A 22669-nucleotide genomic window follows, 5' to 3' on the forward strand; every position below is an offset into this window, starting at 1 on the left:
TGACATTTCATGCTTTTACAACACTTCAGATGGAATATTGCTTAAAAGTAATTATTGTAAATTTAATTACAATGGCCAGATAAATTATACATTTATTGCAAAACTCAATTTGTCTAGTAATTTTTTCCTTGGGTAGGATATTTGTGAGAGCAATTCCACAAAATATAATAAAATTATATATCAGCTTTTTTTTAGCCTTCCATGGTTTGTGTGTGTAACAATAACCTCTTGTCCAAGTCTTCATCTGGTCCGTGCCATTTGTGACTTTGCAGACCTCAATCACGCCTTCCCATCCTGGTCTTTCTTTGAGGCTGGAAAAGTCATGGCCTACCTGATCATTCTTTGTACTGACCTTGTCCTATAACATTAATCATTCCTACTGTCTTTCTCTAAACCTTCCTTTTAGGGGTAAGGGGATGAGAACTGCACTTAGACAAGGCATGGGCAGACCACGGATTTTCACAGTGCCATAGTTGCTTTCTGATGTTTTTCCAGTGATTCCTAATATTTTATTTGGACTTCTTGGCCCGTTGCAGAGTGGTGAAGTGATTGTTTTTTGATGTTGTCTGCCAAAGACCCAAAATTCTGCTTGTGAGCTCAGAGTTGTTCTGTGTGAAGCTAAAATTGTTCTCCATGTGTTTATCCATGGAATCCTGCCTGCCATTTTATTACCTGTTATCCAGTCTTTAGGATCCTGTGCAGTTCATCTGCCCTTGTTCTCACTATCCTGAATAATTTGGCACAGCAGGCAGCTTTTCAGACCTCATTGTTCTGTCATTGTTTCTGCAGACCATTCCTGAAATAAAAAACCCACGGGGTCCTAAGTGACCTCCTGCTGTTCTGGGAACTGGTCATTTAAAAACTCCTCCCTGCTTATGGTTGAGAATTTTCACCCGTTTTGGAGAATTAGGCTTCCCCATGATGCGTTATCCGTAATATTCCTAAAAACCTTTGGTGTGTTTTGAGAGATTGTTCCTCCTTTATTTGGAAATGTTCTCATACTATATATACTCCTTCAGTATATGCTGCAGGAGATGGAGATCCGGGGGATCTACTGAGGACTTCAGATTAAACAGTTTTGTGTGTGTTGCTCTTTAGTTTTCATATACAGTATGTCTATATATAGGATTGGTTCTTGCCTCTGAATCACTCATCACATTATCGGTAAAAGAGCGGATTCAGTTACAAAACACAACTTTGTGGACCTTTTCTTACTCACGCTGCCTGGGTGGTGACTAATCGCTGCTTTTCAATGGTATTCTTAAATTGGAAGATCATATTAGGCTTCTGTGACTGCTCCCTATTACATGCTTGTGAATGCCAACTTAACCATAGGGGAAACGTTTCAGACATAGATTATTCTCGGAATGATGGACCCATTAGCTAGAACAATAAGCAATCTAATATACATGGAATAGCTGCAGGGTATACTCATTCATCAAATTGATAAATGTATTTACTTTCTAGTTACTGGAACTCAGAAACTCGGAAAAGAAAATTTTCTTTCCCTTGTCTGAATCAAGCAGCTGTCAAATGTGCGTTATGACATCAACTGCTTCTTCGAGTAAATCCGTCCTTATACTATGCAATATGACATTATTAGTATCGTTTCAATGATCCTGTCGGGTTTACTGTAATTAATCCTTTAAGTCTGAACTACCTTTATTTCAGGTTTCTCGATCGAGCCTCAATGTTCAGTGGAGTTTAAAGTAAAGGTTAAATTCTCTTCTGCATAAGATCCATGTGTCAACATCTTTACTAGTCTGGTGTTATGACACAGTTGACATTATTTCCTCTTTTTCTGTTATTTACTTGCAAGTATCTCAAAAAAAGCACAAAGGGCACTGAGAGTCTTGGACAGTAGGATTGATGATACACAAATATGAGAAAATCACTGGCAAAAATGTGGTCAGTATCTGATCTGATGCGGGGACAATGTTAGAAGGAAAGGCTGTGGCAGCAAACAAACTTACAAAGAGGAAGTAATGTAAGAAGAAGACCACATGACAAAGTGGCACTTAGTGTTTCGGGGTAAAAGGGCGTACTTTAACATGAAAGACAAGCTTTAGATCTCTATTTGTTCTTTCATTCTTTTCTTTTTCTTTTTTTTCAACTGGAAGCAAGCTTTACAGATTTTTGAAATGCTCGTTCTATCATAGCATTCTCCCTTGTTTTTCCAAGGGAAGAATGTACAAAGATTGACTATTGTGTTTATTTTAGTGTTTTGGAAGTACTTGGCTTTCTGTTTTTTTCCAGAATTGATTTGTCTTATAAAATTTCAAATTCTTCTACATATTTTAGGAAGTTTAGCAGCTTGTTTCCTATTGTCATGCCATCCTAGTGTTTTCGTGTTTTAGGCTTAAATACTCAGTTCTGTTGCATGTTCATTTATCTACATGCTGACCTGTAACAATTCTGATGTAAAAAGAAGATTTTGAAATGTAGCTTCTCTTCCTTCCCCTGCAGGTCTGTTATATCTAACTTAAACTATGCTTTTTTTTCCCCATTTTCCTTGATCTTAATTTATTTGGTGAATGTACTCTTAATGAAGCCTTTTACTGTGCATCTGAGACTTGGCAAAAGGAGCTGAGGTTGGTGATGATGAGAACTTCCTATCTTCATGTTTTCTGCAAGCTCTAAGTGTGTCTGTTGGCTGTTAGATACTGGCACTGTTCACATTTATTTGTGGAGGCTTAAAAAATAGAATATTTTGCCATATGCTTTTGCAGTGTAAGGAGGAGGAATGAGGCATCCTCAGAAGAGCATGTTTTCCTGTTTACTGCTCTGTATTGCAATTCTACAGTAAGATGAATAATTTAATCTTCTGCTTGGTATTCAAGGTGTCCCATTTCTGAGTTTTGCACCTCTGTACTCTAAAGGATGTTACACTATAATATATTTAAAACTTTATTTCCTCAGCATGCATGTTAGAATGACTCTGGAAAAAAAAAAAAGACGAACACCTGTTTTTATACAGTTGGTTTCTAATTTTGATTTTTCTGCCTGTGTTTTATTTCTCTGTAGGAACATGTGACATACTCACATTTTCATTAGAACAACATTAAGATACTGTAGTCGTTCCACCATTATAAATGCATGGAAAACAAGTATTTGGATTTTGGGGTTGGCTAGCGTTCACGTAGTAATAACAATAAAATCCTTTCTAGCTTGTCTTTTAGTTTATAACATTTGATTCTATAAGTGCTCCTCTATCAAAACTAGATTAATTGATATTGCAATACATATTAAGTTGATTAAATGTATTAAATTCATGTTTTCCCTACAATATTCCTATGTTTTCCCAATAATATTCCAATCACAGGAAGACTTGAGAAGATTGTACCCGTCTTCACATGACAAAAATGCCTTTTCCATAAAAATGAACGTACAGCTGTGCATGTTCACAAAACCAAAACTACATCTGCTTAGCCATCTCGTATTGATTAGTCTTTTAACTAGCTATTCAGGAGTAAGAAAAATTCTCATCAGCAAGAAGGAAAGAGTAGTTGATTGGGAAAAAATAGGAGCTTTTCAATTGCAAAACTTTGCTTAAGCAATCTTTTATCTGGCTTCTGATTGAAATTCCTCTCTTCCCCTTCTGGTGTTCTGTTTCTTTACTATGTAACATTTTATATGTGCAATTGAACAAACTCAGATTTAGTACAAATACCAGTCTCAAATTAAAAATGACAGTGGTTTTGACCTTGTCTATTGAACACTGATTCCGTGTGGTATCTGATAATGTGGCTGCTGTTTTGAAGCCTTAACTTGCAAATAAAAGGTGTCAGTGTTTTAGAGCAGGTTCCATCTTCCTAGGACATACATCAAATGCAGCAACAGGGAACTGTATTAATTCTCAACATGCATATTCCCAAAATGAATTTATATGCATAGTAGGTATAACAAGATTTAAAAAGGGACTTATTTGAGTGGACTTGGTATCACTGACACATCAGGCTTCACAGTTAGCTCTCGTGTAGCATAAGAAAGACTAAGAAGAGAAGATCTGTGCCAATTAACTGATGTAATGTGCAATGTAATTGGAACTCAAGTAATAAAATGCATGAAGAAACCGTTCTGTAAAACAATGAGAGGTTTAACTGAACTTTTAAGAGGCTGGAGACACATTCCGGCAGCAAAGAGCACACAAAGCAGGATAAAAGTGGCTTTAAATATTTATTTACTTATTTATTTAACTTATCTTTAAATAAGTGGTTCTCTTGTTCAGTCGGCCAGTATTCCATGAGAAGAGGCGGTCACGTCACCTCATGTCACCTTGTTCTGTTGCCTCAAGTCTTTATTTTTATCAGAAGTGCTGAAGAGTTTCATTTTGGTGAGCCTAGATGGTGGTTTGATTCCATGCTGGAATGTCGTTTTAAAATTAGCACAGCAGGCATTTTAAGACCTCACAAATGAAACAAATGAAACTTTTACCACTTACACAATTTAAACAGAGTCCAATGAATCCTGTGAGCGTGGAGGCCCAGTCCAACCTGGCATGAATTTCAAGTGAGTACAAGATGCCATGAAGTTCATGTTGCACGTGGGCTGGTGTGGAAGAAAAGCTCGGCTGCCCTCTTGGAGCTGCTGCCTGCTGCAGGACGTGTCTGTGTGCACATACGTTCCCTTCTTGTAATTGTGCTACCGAACACACGTGCCTAGCTAGTATTGGCTGGTGACAGCCACTGTGAGCTGGGAAAAGCAGGTCAATTCACCTCAGGATCCACCAGCATCAGGCAGACACTAATGAGAAGAAAACTGTATAAAGAGGTATCCTGAATCTGTGCATACTGAGAGAAGACGTAGTGAGTGAGTATGTCAGGAATCTTTTTGTGTGTCTGTTTTTTCTTTTTTTAATACTTAACTGTAACACTGAGAAGGTGTAGAACAGACTTCTCATTATTGGATTTCATTTCTCAGTACTGAATAAACACAGACTTTCTTGCTCTGTAGCATTCTAGTCTGAATATAAACCAGAAATAAATACTATAAATAATAAATATTTCTGGTAGAAAAATGCAATCTGTATCGGTACAAACGAGTGAGAAAAATATTTACAGATTTTAATTGTCCAAATGATGCATCCTTTTGTACAACAAACCAACCTCTATTAAGCAGGATTTGTGTAAAGTATCTGCAAACAGTTTACATTGCCAAATGATTTCTGACCAGCTGGGTTTTTAGTGCTGAAACCACTGGATGGCTCGGCATGGCCAGGCTCGTACACCGAGTAAAAGATGAAGGAATAGAAAACGAAGGCTCTATGAAGCAGTTTACAGTGGCAATCAGCTTCAAGATAAGGCTTAAAAGTAGATAAGATAGTGGAGCTGAAAAGAAAAAAATGCTGACTGTTATTTCTAGCAACTAGGTAGAGGTGAGGGGATTTAAATGAGGGGAAAAAGATGTGGAGAAGGGGTGTGAGAGGCATAAAGGCTTGTATGCTGGTCTGAGAATATCCATGAAGATGAAAACATTTTATCAAAAATCTCAATATTACCTTTAAAGTGTTGTTATGCCATTCAGCTGTGAGGTTACTCATCACATTTACTTACTGTCTAGTTCCAGCCCTTTGTGTTCCAGCTGTCTTCTTCATTTTGCCTTCTGGCTTGGACATCCAATCCAAAATGTTAGCTCAGGAATGAAGGTGATTTTGTGCTTGGGACAATGTTGCTAAATATTATCAGCTCTTAACAGAGAGATGATACTTAGGGTGGTGATGGTTTGTTTTATTTGTTTTAGCTCATAAAAATGCATTGAATTCTTTATACGTAGGAAGAGTGTTAGCCCTTTTGGGTTTGAATAAGAGCTGTGAAAAATTCAAATTCCAAAAAAAAACAACAAACAAAAAACAAGCCACAACTCAGAACCTATGAAATGAAACTGAATTTAGGTTTTTAGTCTCACAATTTTGTTATATACTGTTGGTAACAGATATTTTGTCTGGATTTTAAATATATCAGGCAGAGCTTACCAGAAAGCACTAAAGGACAGCCAACCTTACATCTCTCGGAAGTGTTACTACCCAAATCAGCTGGCAGGATTGTTAGACTGGAAAAAAATGGAAATGATGGGGAGGTGAGAGAGAATAAAAGAAGAAGCTGAGTATGCTAGTTGTTCTTGTTTACTGGATCTTGCTATTCAAAGATTACTTTATTCTGAACAATACATTTCATCTTTGCAAGACAGCTTCTCTTGCTCAATCATGCTTTGAAATCGCATATTAATGTTGTGTTTTTTTTACATCATTTAGCTGCCATAAAACAGATAGCAAAAATACATTCTAGTAGCTTGGCTGTGTTGTAAGATTGGATGGGTAAAGGTGATGAGGTATAAAAGAGTAAGCCTTTGTTTAAACGCACCTATCTCTTCATAATGAGCAGAATTAGCGAAGCAAATTATATAAAATGAATGAAAGTTAAATAGATTTTTGTTCAAGTCTGATAAATTATTTTCCAGTTGCGAAGGCTTTCCTTTCAACTAAAGCATAGTACACTAGGGATTTATTTTCAAATTGACAATCAGAAATGAAGAACATGAAGGCGTACATATTCCAAGCGATTAGTGGGAGGTATGCAAACAAATCCTATTATTTCTTAGTGGGATTAGAGTGCATACCTTCCATACACTGCTTTGAAGAATTCCCCTTAAGCGTTCTTCCAGACTTTTAGCTGCAAAAGCAGCTAGAATAGTAAATTTGGTAGAAGAAAAGAGTTTAGAACATAGCTGGTCTGAACATGTACCCCACATACTCCCACAATTCAGTTAAGCCTAAGAAATCTGTTGGTTGTTGTGGATGCGTAAGGTAAAAGAATCCTGATCTATACAGTTATATTTCTTTTTAACTAAAGATATTTCTTAAGTTTCTCTCTGCATTGGCCAAAGATGTCTATTGGCTGAACATTTCAGTTCAGCAGGCTTGAGTGATTCTTCTGCACTGCCTAGAGCTAATACAGCTTTGATACATTTGATTACAGATTTTATCTAGTATAATTTAATTTTCTTCAGCTTGTGCAGTTTCCAGTGGCTGAGCAGTAAATTGTTACTGAAACAAAAATTGGTCTTTCCACAAGAGTTCTGTCATGCTTATGAAACTTTTAACCTTCTAATCCTAGCTTATGTTGATAATACGACATAAGATCCGAAGTGATGTACTGTTTCAAAGCTTTTCCTTAGTCCAGGGATGACAGAGACAAGTTGTGTGCTGTTAACTTAAAGTTTTCATGATCTTTTATTTAGTAACTAGTGGATTTCCTCTAATGAAATGTCCATGGTTTGTCATGGGACCGCTACCTTGTGGTCATCCAGTTGGTTTAAAGCTCGAGGTACATGTATAACAGTTGTAGGGACTCAGCGAATCAGGGGTGGGTATATTATCCTCATCTCCTTACTGAAGAGTCAGCTTTCTGCTTTTTCTCATAGACTTTTTCCTTCCCATTCTCATTCTGTGGAAACTTAGATCAAATTAGTTGTGGTATTTCAGAAGTTCTTGAAGCTTACTGAAGTGTTGCTTGAAACTCACTGTGACTTTATCAACTACCAATGATGTTATGTCTTCGTTATAACATTAAAACAAACACTCTTCTGTCTATGCCCTAAGAAAATGGAAGGTCCTTGGTTCTTTCCTGAGTGATTTAACTGCATGTCATAAGTTAAGATGAAGATTTGTATAAGAAGTGTGCCCACCAACTTTGCTAAATCGCCTGACCCTTTGGAAAGCAAACAAAATAGATGTATATCACTTCCTTTCTTATCACTATTGTTTCAAATATGATTGTCAGTTTACTCCGATTTCCGTATAATCAGTGACAACCCATGCTTTATCACTCTGTTTTTTTTACCTTTGTTCTCTTCAGCAGTTCATTTTGTTTCCATGTTTTTTCAGTTCTCAGGATGGCTTACGTGATTCCCCCCTCAGCTCCATCTCCAGCAGTGACTATGAGAGTGTTTCTGTCACTACATGTAGTCTCTCCAGCATATACGCTCTGAGGTAATAACATCGCTTCACAGTCAGATTTGACTAATTGTATTGGGTTATGGTTGGTTAAAAATTTTCATTGAATTAACAATCAAGTGACAGCAACACTTCTGAATATTCTTCCTTGCGAACAACAGGTGCTGCTTTTTTTCTTGCTTTTTTTTTTCCCAGCAGTTGTCTTCAGTGCTGCAATTGAGAGGCAACTATTTACAGAAAAGTTTCAATGCATTTAGTGCTGAATTATATGGTATGCCAGTGATCTCCCTTTCATTTATCCATATAGCATTTCTTAAGAGTAATTTCAGAATTCAGCTTGAAAATTACTGAATGTTTGTCTTAGCTAGGTTTTGCCTTTCTAGAAAGCATGTTTTTTTCCAATTCATTTTGCGTAGTTAAAATGAGGGCAGCATGCCACTTAACAATAATTTAACTTCCAAAGGTTTTTTTTTTTTTTTTGGTCAAAGTTGTTAATAATACTGGTTTATATTCTCATCATCTGAGCCTGCATGTGAAGGTTTTAACTTAGTCAGTTTGTTTTGTGCAGAGCACCTAGTGTGGGTAATAGAGGAATAAAGGTATAGGGAAAAAAAATCTTACTAAAACAGAAACCTGAGTTCTTTAGCTTTTTTCAAGGCATGCCCAACATACAGGTATGTCATGTGTTGCATATGTTCTATGCAATAATGTTATTACTCTGGTACAGGTAGAAAGATACCACAGTATCAGTCAAGGTAGATCTTCCATTGCTTCTTGCCCTGCCTTTTTCATCCATATATCTCTATCCAGCACTTTTCATTTTAACTCCAGGAATACCAAATTCTGTCTAGGTTGGGGGAAAGACACTTCCTCTCGTGATAAAGGAAATATTACATAAAAAGTATTTTTTAGGATGTGCCCACAATCAGGCTCATTTTTTTTTTTTTAAGATTGCCATACTTTAAAAATGCAAATAAGGAAAGGAAGATGCAACTAGAACTGGTTTTCATGCTTTAAATTTTGAAATACACTTTTAACTATGCTTCAAACAAAACGCAATTTACCAGCATGCAGTTACCCTTTGCTAAATACTGTAACGTGGAAGAGACTGTCCCACACAGAGCTGTCTGAATGGACAGCAGAAGTAACCTCCATTATTCTTTAGGCATAACTGAAGCAGAATAAATAAGTTTTCATTAGATGTGCCACCTTTTTTCAAGACCTTAATGTACTGCCTTCATATATCAGTATTTTGCTTGTCACTGTATATAAATATCTTGATGCCTAGGTAGTTAGATCTGTCTATTCCCTTTTTTTTTCAAATTTTATTTTTCTCAGGCTCGGTTTATAAGGCAATTCTGTGCATGTATATTTAGGCTTTTGTCCACTGAATTACAGCATTGTATCATCCTTGGGTGTCATCCAGGAATTCAAGTTACCAATTTTTCTGTATCTTATCCACGTAGCTATTGTAGTTGATGGTCCAATAAAATAGTAACTGCCTGCTTGACTATACTGGTATAAATTTCCCCTTTTGAAATACTTACGCAGCTTAGTTTGAAAACAGAAAAAAAGCTCAGAAGTCTGACTGCTTCAGAGAAGCATGTTCCTAGATCTGTGTGCATAGAAAAGGAATATTCAGCACATCTACTTGTATTATATTAAGTTACATCATTTGTCTACTGCAACAAGAATGTTCTTTGCAAAGACCATCTCTATAAAATGTTATTTTCTGGAGTAACTAAGTTCTTTCTGATGTCATGTGCATATCCAAAACAATACCTAAAATATTTTTTTCTTTTTCCTCTGAAATATGCCATTTTACTATGTCTTTAATTCCTTGCTGTTTTCACTTGTAATCTTAACAATTAGGAATTGAAATGTAACACTTTCAATTTTGTCTGAAAATTAATTAGCTAAACACAGAATTCATAAAATGTATTTATTTGGCCTTTCCACTTCCCACGTATCATAAACAATTCCTCGGTGCTGTTGTAATCACCGTAGGTTAAAGTAGGTAAGCAACGTTGAGACTGAAAGCCTTATTGTCAGTTTGCAGTGTGTTTTGGAAATAGCTGACCACCTTCAAACAGTTCAGCTCCAGTAACAAAAACAGCTTAGCATATAGTGTTGAATGAACTACTAGAATATTAAACAGCGTAGCTGTAATGGATTTGAAACAATGAAGTATAATATATATGGAATTACATATATCTACACATTTATTGTTTTCCAAATGAAGAACTAAGAGAGAAAATTCTTACTCCTTGCATCACGGAGCACAGTTAGACCCAGGGGTCATTGTGTGCCTTTTTATTTTCAACTGGGAAGAAAAAGCTGGTGAAGACCATGGGATCCAATCAGGATCCTGTAAAGAAGGCTCATACAAATCAACATGTGATTTACTTTCCCATGTGACAGACTTCCCCAGCCTCAGCCAGTGGCGTATAATTTTTTTGAGCGACATTCATCCCATTTAACTTGAGGCACCAAACTGATACACCTTATTTAAAAGTTTTGTTGCTGAAGGTTCCATGTTTAGTCAATGGATAAAAGCAGAATCCTCAGTTAAGTGTGTATTTTCTTGAAATGCATCTGGGACAGAGATTTTCAGGCTTATATCGGAACTGTGATTGTATGCTTTGATTACCGATTGTGCTGATGCAGTAATTTGAAAAAATATTTGCTTGAAGGTTTCTAGAGCACAAATTGAAGTACAAAAACTATATATAGTGTGTGTGTATTTATATATACACTTACATATATGGGATGAAAGGGGTACAGAGGTTCCCTGAAATGGTTTTGCTAATGAAAGTTCGATTTCATTGGTGGCAGATCTTTGTAGAAGGTTCCTTCTTCTAGCCTGAGAGATCTGATGGTGAAGAAGTTAAATTTTCATCCAGTTCAGAAGATTTTTTGCAAAATGTTCATTAAGCAGTATCCGGACTTGAGGTGCCCATATCAGTAGTCAACTTTCTCAGTGAAGAGTAAATATATTCCTTGTATTTCCAAAGGTTTCAGAGAAACTGTGGGTTTTATGCAGACTTGCATGTGTTTGTATAATTTCTGTATTACATCAATGTGAATGTGGACTAATACTGCCGACTAATACTGCCGACTTAATTGAAAATGAGATGTTTGTAGCTACAGCAGGGAAGTGGCACTTGGTCTATTGTTTATATTAGCTCCAGGAAACAATGCATCCAGCTTTTCCTTTTTTTACTGGTATCTGTTTCATAAATGTAATCTTTAGAGCAATTTTTAATGTAACTATAGCTTACTGAATTGTAAATAGGCAGCTAATAAAGTACAATGCTGGAAGCTTATCCATTTCGTTGTCAGAAGCGGTAAAGTCAGTGGCTTTTAAAATAAACTGTTTGCAGAAATTTGTTTGTAAGCTTTCAACGTGCATTAAAATTAACGGGCAAGATCCTGAGGGAGCCATTAATTTGAGTGGAGACCGAAGAGAAGGCTATTCATATGCTAACTGAATGAGATGACTTGATAAGCTTAAAGCCAAGAATGAACTCAAGTTCTTTGAAAGACTGGAGGTAGAAAATGGCCACAAAAACATTATTTTGGGGATGGTGAGGGAAAAAAGTGAGATGGAAGCAAAACAAGGTAGGGACAATTAGTTGATTTCAAGCCTTGTTGGAATTTGAATCTGAAGCGCAATGTGACTGAAGCCAAAGCAGCCAGAAATTAGAGCGGGATGTTTATTGGGCTCTTGGTTAGAATATCTCTATCCGCATGTGTGTGGGCTGAGCCCAAGCTCTCTGGATGTCCTTGAAGGATATCTCTTACTGTGTGGCATATGCTGAGTGTGGCCCTGTTAGAACAAACACACACGTGTGAAACAAAGTGGGGAAGGTTATCGCAGTATATAAACGAGAAGGATGAAATTTTGATTACTGCTTCAGAGCTAGAGGGGGTTTTGCCAGAGCCTGTTTGAAGCTGCCTTGCCTGTCAGCTCCTGTGGATGGATGGTGCCTTACAAACCCAGGTGCTTCACTGGGCTTTTCATCAGCAGAAGTCAGACCTCGGAGGGGATGTGAGAAGGCAAGGTAACTTAGTTGTTCAGCAGGACTTTTAATTAAACTAGGAGAATTCAGTTCCTTCATCTCATGGTCCAGAGTTATCCATTGGTCTGTCTTATAAAACTACAGTGCAGATTACTTGCCCACAAGTTGTAACAGACATCACAACTGGTCCTGGGGATCCAGTAGCTGGTAGTGTGGGGCACAAGAGATGTGCTAGCGATCTATTTCAGTTGATATGTCACAGTCAACCCGATCATCTCTCTCTCCAAATCATCCCTCTTGCAGTTTCATCATCACATTTGTTCAATCTATACAAAATAACAGATTGATTCAGCATTAATATTTGGTGCTGTAATTTTTTGGTTTGACCAGTACATTGCTGTAGATTTTCCTTCCCGCTTTTTCCATAAAACTCCTTTTCATGGAGAAACGGCTCGTAACTGGAAAAAGGCTGGTGATAATTGCTGTACACGTACTGTACTGGAGTCACGGAAAAAAAAGAGCTCATTGGGAAGAGCTGTAGGATTTTTATAGGGGTTTTTATACCTTGAGAAAATTCGGATGACTCCTGAAACAGGTGCCATTCCTTCCTAATGGTTTTAAACCCCAAATTGTCTCTGTATGTTTTAGGCATTGTGAGTCTGTGCTGTTTTGTACAGCTCTGCCACTCAAGCAGTGTGAGGGCAATTAATATGCATATTAATACAATCATAAACAGGCTGCTGTGTGGACTCTTCTTGCTTTGCAGCTAAATCCCTTGTCCCACCAACCAGCTGAGCAGTAGCAGCAAAACAAAACAGTCATTACTGATGAGGTCTGTCAGCTTTTGCTTATGATTTTAGTCAGCGAGACATATGTGACTGCAGCAGATGTCTCCGGTTTCTCACCGCCAGGATCCTTCTTAATGTGTTCTGTGCCATCTTGTTCTTCGCTCTGCAAGACAAAATTAAATCTCCAAATAGTGCAGCGTTTTTGAAGCTTAGTGTTCCCTTTTATAGGAAATTCCGCAAGGTATTTCTAGGTAGATTATATGTGTATCTTTGTAGTGAGTAACAAGTAGCTGATGCAGATTTTATTTTCTCGAGGAATAACCCAGGCATCTTGTGTCAACTACTTGTTAACAAGTGCTTTTTACAGCGGGAGGGTGAAAATGCAGTTGAGTTGTTTTGTTTTTTTGGTCTTTCCTATTAAAATGGTAAAGCTAATGTTTTAGAGATGTTAAAATGCCCAATATGGTCAAAGTAAATTAAATATAAAATCTGTTACTTTCTGTGTAAATGAAGTGAAATAGGGCAATATTTTAAGCTGACTAGCATCAGTGGCAGAGGCAAAGAGTCTCTTCTAGCAAAATTGCTAGACACCCCAGAATTTGCCATTGTGTGGCTGTAATCCAGGTGGCGTATTTGGCTGGAGACTGACACAAAGCAATCCTAATGGGTTAGTATTTGTGTTTCTACATAGCTTGCTTGTAATTTTCATTTTTAGTAATTTGGCCACATTTAACTTATGTTCATTTTAATGATGTGTAAAATCTGTTGTTGAATATCACTTGGTGTTCCCTGTGCTGCTAATAGAACAAGAATTATTGGCTCTCAGAAATTACGTTTTATTTGACAGATCTTTTTTCTTTTTAAAACCCCCAAACTTAAATAACATGTTTGGGAGTTTTGAGATTATGCGTAATTAACTAAAATCACTATAGTAACTGCAGGTTTGCAGGTTCTTTGGCAATGCCTAAAATCAAGGTATGTTGTAAAACCACAATTTATATTGCAAGAAAAAACGGGATTTCCTCATACAGCAGCATTGAAGTTGAAAAATTAAGAGAGAGCTTTCTTTTCTAATTAAGATTTTAAGGCTCCACCTAATACTTGAATTAGCTTTCCTCAGCTTTGACTCCCACGGCTGGATACAGAATTCCTGCGGGATTCTCCTAGACCCTAGGATGCTTTAGTGCTTCAGCTGGTAGCTTTATATTATTTTTTGAGGGAACCGATGGAGGTGATATGAAAACCCTGTGCTAATAAGCTTCCCTATCCGTCAGAGTTCCTCATGCTGGAAGATGTTTCACGGTGCCTCTTCTTTATCTCTGTGTCTGCCACACACAGCCGTTGCAACTCAAGAGAGCATCTACTGGAGCTGGGTGCTAAATTAATTCACTTTTTATTAAGCCATACAGTATAGCTTCTTGCATATCACAGGGGACACTGCAGAAGAGCTGTATGAAATGCCTTTCTTTGCCCTTGGAAGTATTTGTATCCAGCATCAGGTATCCAGGTTCAATGTATCCTGTGTCAAGTTCTGGGACTGATGCATTTCTATTATCATGTTAGATACTGGAGCTGGTATTACATATCATTTCTACATAAGTGCTTAACCATTTCTGCTTTTCACTTTCAGTTTTTCCATTTCAGGATTATTTTTAAAGTTTAAGTATTTCTGTGCTCTAATCTCATACTGTTTGTTCTTTTGCAACGTGAGTGAATGCTTCAGAGCTTTAAATGCATGTTTGATTACAGGGAAGTGTTAGGAAAAACATCATGGTGGAATTGGGAAAATCCTAGTAGAACCTAAGCAATTCTAACTTCTTACTTTTTCAGTTCTAGTTTTTGTTGAATTTTACAATGTCTTATCTTGCAGGTCTTATCCCTTCTTGGTTTAAGTTTTTAAGAAAACCAGTAAAAAATGGTACCTTGCAAGTACCTGATACTAAATTTGATAGTAAGACTGCAGCCCTGTTGATTACTAATTCTCTATTTGTTCATATTCACTTTTATATACATTTTATGCATAATGAACAATTTTATCCATAAAGAACAATGTTCTTTGGGAGAGAGCATTGTCAAAGACAATACCTTCTGGGCTGGCAATGTCGTTCCTTTTAATCCCCACTTGGAATACAATATCATTGCGTTCTTCTGAAAACCCAGGCTAGAATGGTATTGAGTTTGAATAAGCCAGTTGTCTAGCTAGAGTTTCTTATGGTGGATCTACTTAGCAACATGGTGCTTCAACAGTTGTGTTTTTTCAGATGTCCAGCATGGTAGGTACAACAGGAATGCCCTGCAGTTTCAGGAACTGAGGAAGGATTCAAGATATTTCTCCAATGGAGTGGGCTGCTGCAGAAGTTGCCAGAGTGTAGAGCAGAGGTTGTTCTTGTTGACTTCATACTCAGCATGCTGAGGAGGGAATGCTGAGGGATTTTTCCTGGTTGAAGATAACACTTAGGACCCATGGTTCGTCCCACTTGGCAATTTATTTATTTTAGTCTGCCCACTTCAGCTGAAGAAAACAACGCTTGGAAGGGGCTTCTACACGTCTTACAGTGATGAAAAGATAATTCCCCTACAGTGGAGTTCAAAAGGCTGACAGCAGATGGGGCTTCTAGCACGTGTCCTGGATGTATGGGGCTGGGCACGGATGGTACATGCGATAAGGCTGTAGTGCAGTCTGCTTCTTCTGGTGGTGCCCAGCTAAGTTGTTGCTGCTAGAGGGGTTTGCATGCAGTTCTATTATTTGTTTCTCGAGACAATAAAGTTTTGAAGCCTTTGGAACATTTTACGGGCTTTCTTTTATCCTCTTTAGCCTTTTTTTCTTAAAATAGAGAGAAAATACATAAGAGATTGCACACAAAAAGCCTCTTGACTTAATAAAAGAGTAAGGTTAGGAAGTCAAGAAATAAAGTTTTGAATTAAAGCTTTTTTAGTCTGCTTTAAATGTAGCTTCTGGGATCATTTATTAAAATATAGTCCTTTGCTAAATAACCATATGCTATTACCCAAATAATAAGACAAGTTCTGGGTTTGGTTTAAATGACTCTAAAATTGGATGTGTAGCCCACCCCCTTCACTTAAAATAATTGTAAGAAGCCATTAATCTCATTGTAGTTTTCCTCCGAACCATATTAAAACTAGTACTTATTAGAAACAAAAAGGTTTTAACCTGCTGTTTATTGTATCTTTTTGTGAGATAACCAGAAAAGAAATGCCAGAAGCACTGCAAAAGGCAGGATAGGAACTAGTAATTTTTTTCTTACTTACATGGAGTCATGCTTCTCTCATTCAAACCCCTATCATTTCCCTCATGTCATTCCTCACGTATACAACCTTTGCCTTTCTGCAACCATTGTCTGATCCTTTAGATGGCCTTTGGAGCAGTTCTTTCTGCAGAATGGAACCCGGAGCTGACTGCAGCCTTGAGGCACTTGTAATAGCTTAGGAGAGACCTGACTGACAGCTCGGTGGTGGGGTTTCCAGTTACAGCCCACGCAAGTATCAGTGGGATGAATGCACCAGTTACCAAAGTAGTTTTAGAAACCCTCTTCAGACAATTACAGACTTGCCTGCAAAAAAAAAAAAAAAGTTTTTTACTTAAAGTATCAAAAAATTCACGTGAGAGAGAAAAAAGCTTAAATATCATAGATTGGATAAGAAGTATGCGTTGCTGATATTGCTCACAGAGCACAAGAAGGGCGTTGTGCTATGAATCAAAATGTAATATTTTTGAGGAAATAGCATACAAGTGTTTAAGAACAGCGTATTTAAAACACATATAGGGAAATTCAAGCACACAGTATAGCTCTGCATTCAGAAAATATTGATAAAGTGTGGCATTTTGAGCAGTGGAAATGACAGATTTGTTTAGGCCAAGTAGTGCAAGTGGATTGGTGTCATTTGAGTCAAAGGAACCGCGCTGTTTTATTCTTTGGGGGCAGTCTCTCATCAATTTGTTTAATGAACTGTAATTGATACTCTGGAATTGACCATTGTCCCTTTGTAGAAGCTTTCAGCATGATTGTGTTGTGATGTCCTCTTATGTAAATAGGGACGTGTGAAATTGTTTGTGTGTGGTATATATGAAAACCTTCTGCAAAGTGTTCGTGCTTCCTGACTGTAGGAGGAATCCTACCTGAGGGATTTTGCCTCAAAATGCATTACTCTGATTTTGCAAAGTGCCTAAACCTCTGCATCAGAATAGGACTATTTAATGCAGGTATTTTGAATTCACTATAAAGTGGATTCACAAGCTTTGAATTCACGGTATAAGAGGAAAGTATTCTCTTCAAGTTTCTCTGCAAGTATATTGCATGCTACTTCTGCCTCTGCTTGTGTAGTTTGATGGAGGTTTCCAGGCCAAGTGACTAGGAGTAGCTGATGGCATGGGTATTTGTGTAACAAATGGAGTAAGGAGAGTCACTGAAATGCGTGTTAACGCTTTTCAAGTAAACATTTGTAGTGTTGCTCTTAGAATTAGTGTTTTACACTTTCAGTTGCGATGAGTTTGTCTTGCTGGAATTTGATCCCTCTTGATTTGAAGGCATTGCTGACAGTCTTTTGAAATCTGCACCTGAAAATTAGTTGTAACTAAAAGCCTTGCCTGAGATCAGAAACAGAGGGTGATCTTACTTTCCTTTTTAAATTGCTGACGTAATTGTGCTGTTTGGAGTAGAAAAATACATTGAATATTTTCTCTTTTGCAAGGAGTGACCACCTGGTACTTTTGATCTGAGGCTTCTTCAACAAAGTTATTTTAAAGGTTTATTATTTTGAGAACAGGATAATACAGTTGATTTCTTTATATTCATTATATCTTATGCAGTGAGCTTTCAAATTCTTTTTATCTGCCTCTACTGTATATGTAATGGGTACTTAAGATATTCTGAAGGTTTATGTTTGTGAGTAATGGGGAATTTTTTGAGAGACTCGTGTACATTCTGCATTCAATACAGAGCAGATTTTAGGTTTAGTGAATACAATACAGAGCAGATTTTAGGTTTAGTGAACCAAATACTACTAAATTTGAAAGGAAACGTCTATGAATAGTTACAGATTTATATTGCCACTGACTATTTTTTGAGCACAAATATAAAATAATAAATTTGGACTAGCTTTGAGTCTTGTTGGTTTTGGTTGCTCAGTTTTAGACTCTGCTGCTTTTAGTGTTTTTGGATGAGTGTCAATGCCCAGCAAATTCAGCACAAGGCCTACGGTATCACAGATGGTTACCTAAAGCAATCAGCCCCTTCTGATATAACCTTTAGTTATATAACCTTTTAGTCAGTCATAACCTTTTTTGTTCCACAGCTCCGTTTTCCTTTGTGTGGACACTACTGCTTAACTTGGCTCATGGGTAAATTTTGGAATTGAGAGCTGTAAAGCATATTGGTTCCACAGGTGAAAGATGACATTGTGCACCGTTATTGGGTTTTGTTTGCTTGTACGTATTTGACTAAATTTCACAGTCAAGCTTTGAGATCAGGCAGCTGTTCTGAGATAACGATTGCAATGTGCTGAAAGAGTCTCGCTGCTCTTCCTACATGATAAATGGAGAGTCATTTTAAAATTGTTATGGAAATGCTAGTCGAGTCAGGTAAAAAGCTAATTTATTCTGCCTGTTCCTTTAAATGTATAAGCAAGTCTACTGTTTGGAATCAGTCCTTTGACATAACATCTTCTTTCTTCATATTCACCTTCAGGTGTGTTAACTTTGCAGTGTTCTCACTATGAAAAATAAGTATATGATAAGCATTGTTTGTATGATAAAGATTTCACAAGGGGGAATTCCATGCCTACTTTATCTCTTCATAGCCTAATTCCTTAGTTAACACAGGGTTCCCTTCAACCAAGAAGGTGAAAAAAGACATTATGTCTCTAGCTACTCAGTGCTTAAGTATGGTTCTTCATATTCTGCAGTGAAACTCAATTCTGGAGATATCGGCAGTGTAACATTCCCAATCTGAGTATGGTCTGACGTTAATGAAATGCTTCCTACACACCTGGTATCAGCTGAGAGTCTTTATCCAAATTATGCATGTTAGATAAGCCCAGTAGGAATGGTATTCCTCTTAGAACTATAAAAATAACTCGTTTGAAAGAATAATTTGGACAAAAGGTAAGTCAAACTCTGTAGATCAAAATTCGGGTTTGTTTTCTAAACTATCAATTTAAAAATCAAGAGAATCTTTAACATTTGCATAGATACAATCACCGCGGTGTGGGATACCCAGTTACAAGAAAAGCTGTTTATCTGAATTAATTGTTATGTTTCTGTTCTTCCAGTGTTTCTGACTACCTCTACAATATTTGCTGGCTACATCCTTTAAGAGTAAGACGTATTTTCAAATAAAGAACAGATGGTTATTAAGCCCTCTCTAAGAGTAATTTTTGTCCAGATCTGACTGGGTCCTGTTGTTAAAGAAGAATAATTGTTTCTTTCCAGATCTGCAGCGATGCTTAGGTCCAGTTTTAAATTATTCTGCAATGCTCACTTTTCTCTTTGCAGTGGCACAGGCAATGAAAATACCCATTTTTCTGAATCTCTTTTGTATGGATATTGTACTTCATGTCTGGCTCTCTGTACATATGAAAGTATGTTGTAAATGCGAGTATGTGTATGTGCTGACCTTCATCCCACAGTGCTGCAGCAATTCCTATCTGCTCTGTACTGTAGGGCTTTTTAGGACAAAACCAGGCAGTCTTGTGGTGGGACATGACCAGTCTTAATGACACACCACAAAATCTTCCACTGAATAGTCTGGAACAGAAGTCGATGAAACCACAATCCTTGTATATATAGTAGGAGGCAACTTAGAAAGGCAAACATCATTATTGCAATTGGTCAGAACTTGGTCAGAGTTGTGGAATGAGCTTTTCTTCCGGTCTGCAAAATGGGAAAGGACTGAATTTTTATTTTATTTTTTTCTCAGAAGGCACTCTTTGCAGCTCTCTGTCCACTTAACACCTTGGAAATATTTCTTCAGCTGTGACTTGAGGGAAGGGAGCCGTCCTTATCACCCTGTCTGTGCCCTGCACTTAGGTTTTTGCTTAGTTTGGGACTTGCCAGGACATCATTCTGTTGAGATTTTATATTATACATGGACTGCATTTCTTTCTGTCATGAGCTCTGTGCTTGCCTTGGAGAGCAATTTATATTGCAAATATGTATTTGTAAGATTGATTCTTCTTAAAATGAGAGAAAAGGTAGACCTTATTTGGCTGTGTTAAGAGGCAGACAGAAACCCTTTTATTTGGACAAAGTCACTCATGCTGCTGAGGGAACTGTAAGCATAAAACTAACATCTTTTAACAGAAATTTGCTTTTGTTAATAGCAATAGAGACATGAACAGAAATGGGTTTCTTGTAAGTATACTCTTTACTCTGTATTTGAAAAAATGAGAAGCCAGCTAAGGTACTCACACCACACATTTTCCATTGATATTTCAGTCAATAACTAATCTCTAGTATTTATGTATTTTCAGTTCTGTTTTTACTAGGGCTTTTAAAACTGTGTGGCATAATAAATCCTTTTCTATGTTTCAAGGATTACCTGTACAGCTCACAGATAGAATTTCAAAACAATATCCCGTAAATTTTTGTTTATAATTATTTTCATATAATTTCTGTAAATGTTACGTATGTGTCTTATCCTGCAATAAGTGTGCATGCTGTCATAAGGGTTGGATCTGCAGCTTGGTGAATACTTCAGCATCTAATAAAAACAGGTTGAACTCAAAATGCATTAAAAATTACATCCTTCCTTGTGTTTGCTATTTATGCAGTCAATAATATACATAGATTATACATATATATTTTTTTTACATAGTAGCTTCCAATCAACACAGTGAATCCTTAAGATTCCAACATAGTTGCATCCTGTCCTATACTGCTATTTAGGGTTTTTTCATTAGCAAAATGCAATGTAGCATTTTCCTTTAAGTATTTCCTTATTTAAATGCATTTTACTTTACAAGTAATTTAGATAATTCTGGATATTTAAAGAAGCTGGATTCCTGCCAGAGCTTCCTGCAGGTTGTTCCAGCTTCCTTTCCATAAAGGTGGTAGTGGTGGAAATGGCTAGCAACCATGCATCCCTTTTAAAGAAAAAAAAAAAGGTTAAGGCTCTAGTAGACATTTAGAGACACATTTTAATCTCTTTGGAGTTGATGAGCCACTCTTTTGCAATAGTTTGACATTTCAGTAATTTTTACAGTTAGGTATATAAGGGGACTAATCTTCCTCTTTACTGCCTAAATTATGTTTTATCATCCTTTACATTTTTTATGTAAGGTTATATTTGGATTCTGTTCTCACTCTTTTAAGGCAGCATAATTCAGAAATTCTTTTTTCAAATTTACTTCCACATTAATAAATTTCTAAGGTGACTTCAGAACTGACCTTCGTATTTTAGGCTGATATTCCCCTCTTGCATTTCTTGTGGAGTTATGGTCTTAGGACACAGCTTTGAGTGGGAGTTAATGTGAAAAATGGCACAGCATTTTGAAATAGCTAAGGGAAATACAATAAAATACAGACAAATGATTTTCTGCTTAAAAGTTTTTTGTAACTATGCCACAGAGTGAAAATCAAACATGATGGTGATTGATTGCATGTTGATTACCTTCAACAAGAATTTACAGCAATTAGTTCTGGTTTGCTGTAGAATATTGCCTGAATAATAAATCCTTTAGGATTTTCTGAACATCCTGAACAAATGAATGCAGACTTACATTACTTCATTATGTTTTTTTCTCCAACAGCAGTTTAATGACGAGTTCTTGTTCATCCGATGACATTGATCAGGAAGAAATCCAGCTTGCTTTGCAGGCTGCTAAAATTGCCACCCGAGAAAAGATCAGATCCAGATTTCATGGCAGTAATGATCTTATTCACCGCCTTTTTGTCTGTATCTCAGGTATGTGAGTTTCCTTTGTTCCTTTGCTTCGAATGTGAAAAATGGTCTTTTTTTTTTTTTTTTAATGTGTGTAAATATATGGTAGAATGGACTAGTGATGAAATAGCAAGAAGACTGTATCTTGGAGCGTAAGTTGCAGATTGGTCTAGATAGACCTGTTACATAATGGTGACCAGTGTAAACAGTCAGAGGCACAGATATCTGAGACCTCTAATGATGAAGAGTTTGGGCATGCAAAGGGTTTGCTTTCATAGTGCTTCCTTTTTCTTGGTGATGCCCTGTGTTTTCTGGGGAAGACATTTGATGCAGCTGTTGTATTTTGATGCAAAAGGAATCTCCCAGTGTTTCCTACCAAAAGGACAAGGGAGTTGTTTGTCAAATTGAAGTCAACGTAAAGGCCAGAACATGGCTTGGTCATCATGGAAAATTAGTTTAATTAATTTATCTGTTTTTATTACTGACATGAGCTAGTGAACCTTCAAAAATGTACACCAGGCCATTACTGGGAGCAACATACAAATTTAAATAAGGGAGGTATAATACTCTAGTAATGATTTATCTGTTTTCTCAAACTCATAGGTGTTGCTGACCAGCTGCAGACAAATTATGCTAGTGATCTAAGAAGTATCTTAAAGACCTTGTTTGAAGTTATGGCAACCAAACCCGAAACAGAAGACAAGGAAAAGCAAAAGAAAGGTGAAGAGATTAAAATATTTTTTTTTCTATACTGAATTTCTGCTGGTAACCCCATGTGGATCTATGAACTGTTTGACAAGAATTTTCTTAAAACTTTGCTAGCTTTTGACAGGACACACTGTACAGTGATTTGAGCTATGTTAAAAAAAAAAAAGTCATGGAAATGGACTGTAAACAGGATGAAGTCACTGAAATTACACGTATATAGGAGTATGTCTCAAGGCAAACATTGCAAGACGTAAAGCCTTCAGAGTGCATCTGCTCTTGCCCATATTCCTGGGTGCAACAGAA

General features: G+C 37.0%; 1 protein-coding gene across 5 annotated transcripts in view; it reads left to right on the forward strand.

Annotated features, from left to right (window-relative positions):
- The window catches only part of ZFYVE28 (zinc finger FYVE-type containing 28), a 147396-nt gene that overhangs the window by 110166 nt on the left and 14561 nt on the right, over positions 1–22669 (forward strand). For 2 of the 5 annotated variants that reach the window (XM_035547350.1, XM_035547355.2), the window contains exons 9-11: positions 7883–7987; positions 21528–21682; positions 22262–22378. In XM_035547350.1, the coding sequence (XP_035403243.1) occupies positions 7883–7987; positions 21528–21682; positions 22262–22378 (377 nt within the window). The remainder of the gene's footprint in view (positions 1–7882; positions 7988–21527; positions 21683–22261; positions 22379–22669) is intronic. The other 3 variants (XM_035547352.2, XM_035547353.1, XM_035547354.1) reach the window with 3 other exon arrangements.

The sequence above is a fragment of the Cygnus atratus genome, chromosome 4 (genome assembly GCF_013377495.2).
Source record: "Cygnus atratus isolate AKBS03 ecotype Queensland, Australia chromosome 4, CAtr_DNAZoo_HiC_assembly, whole genome shotgun sequence".
NCBI lineage: Eukaryota > Metazoa > Chordata > Aves > Anseriformes > Anatidae > Cygnus > Cygnus atratus.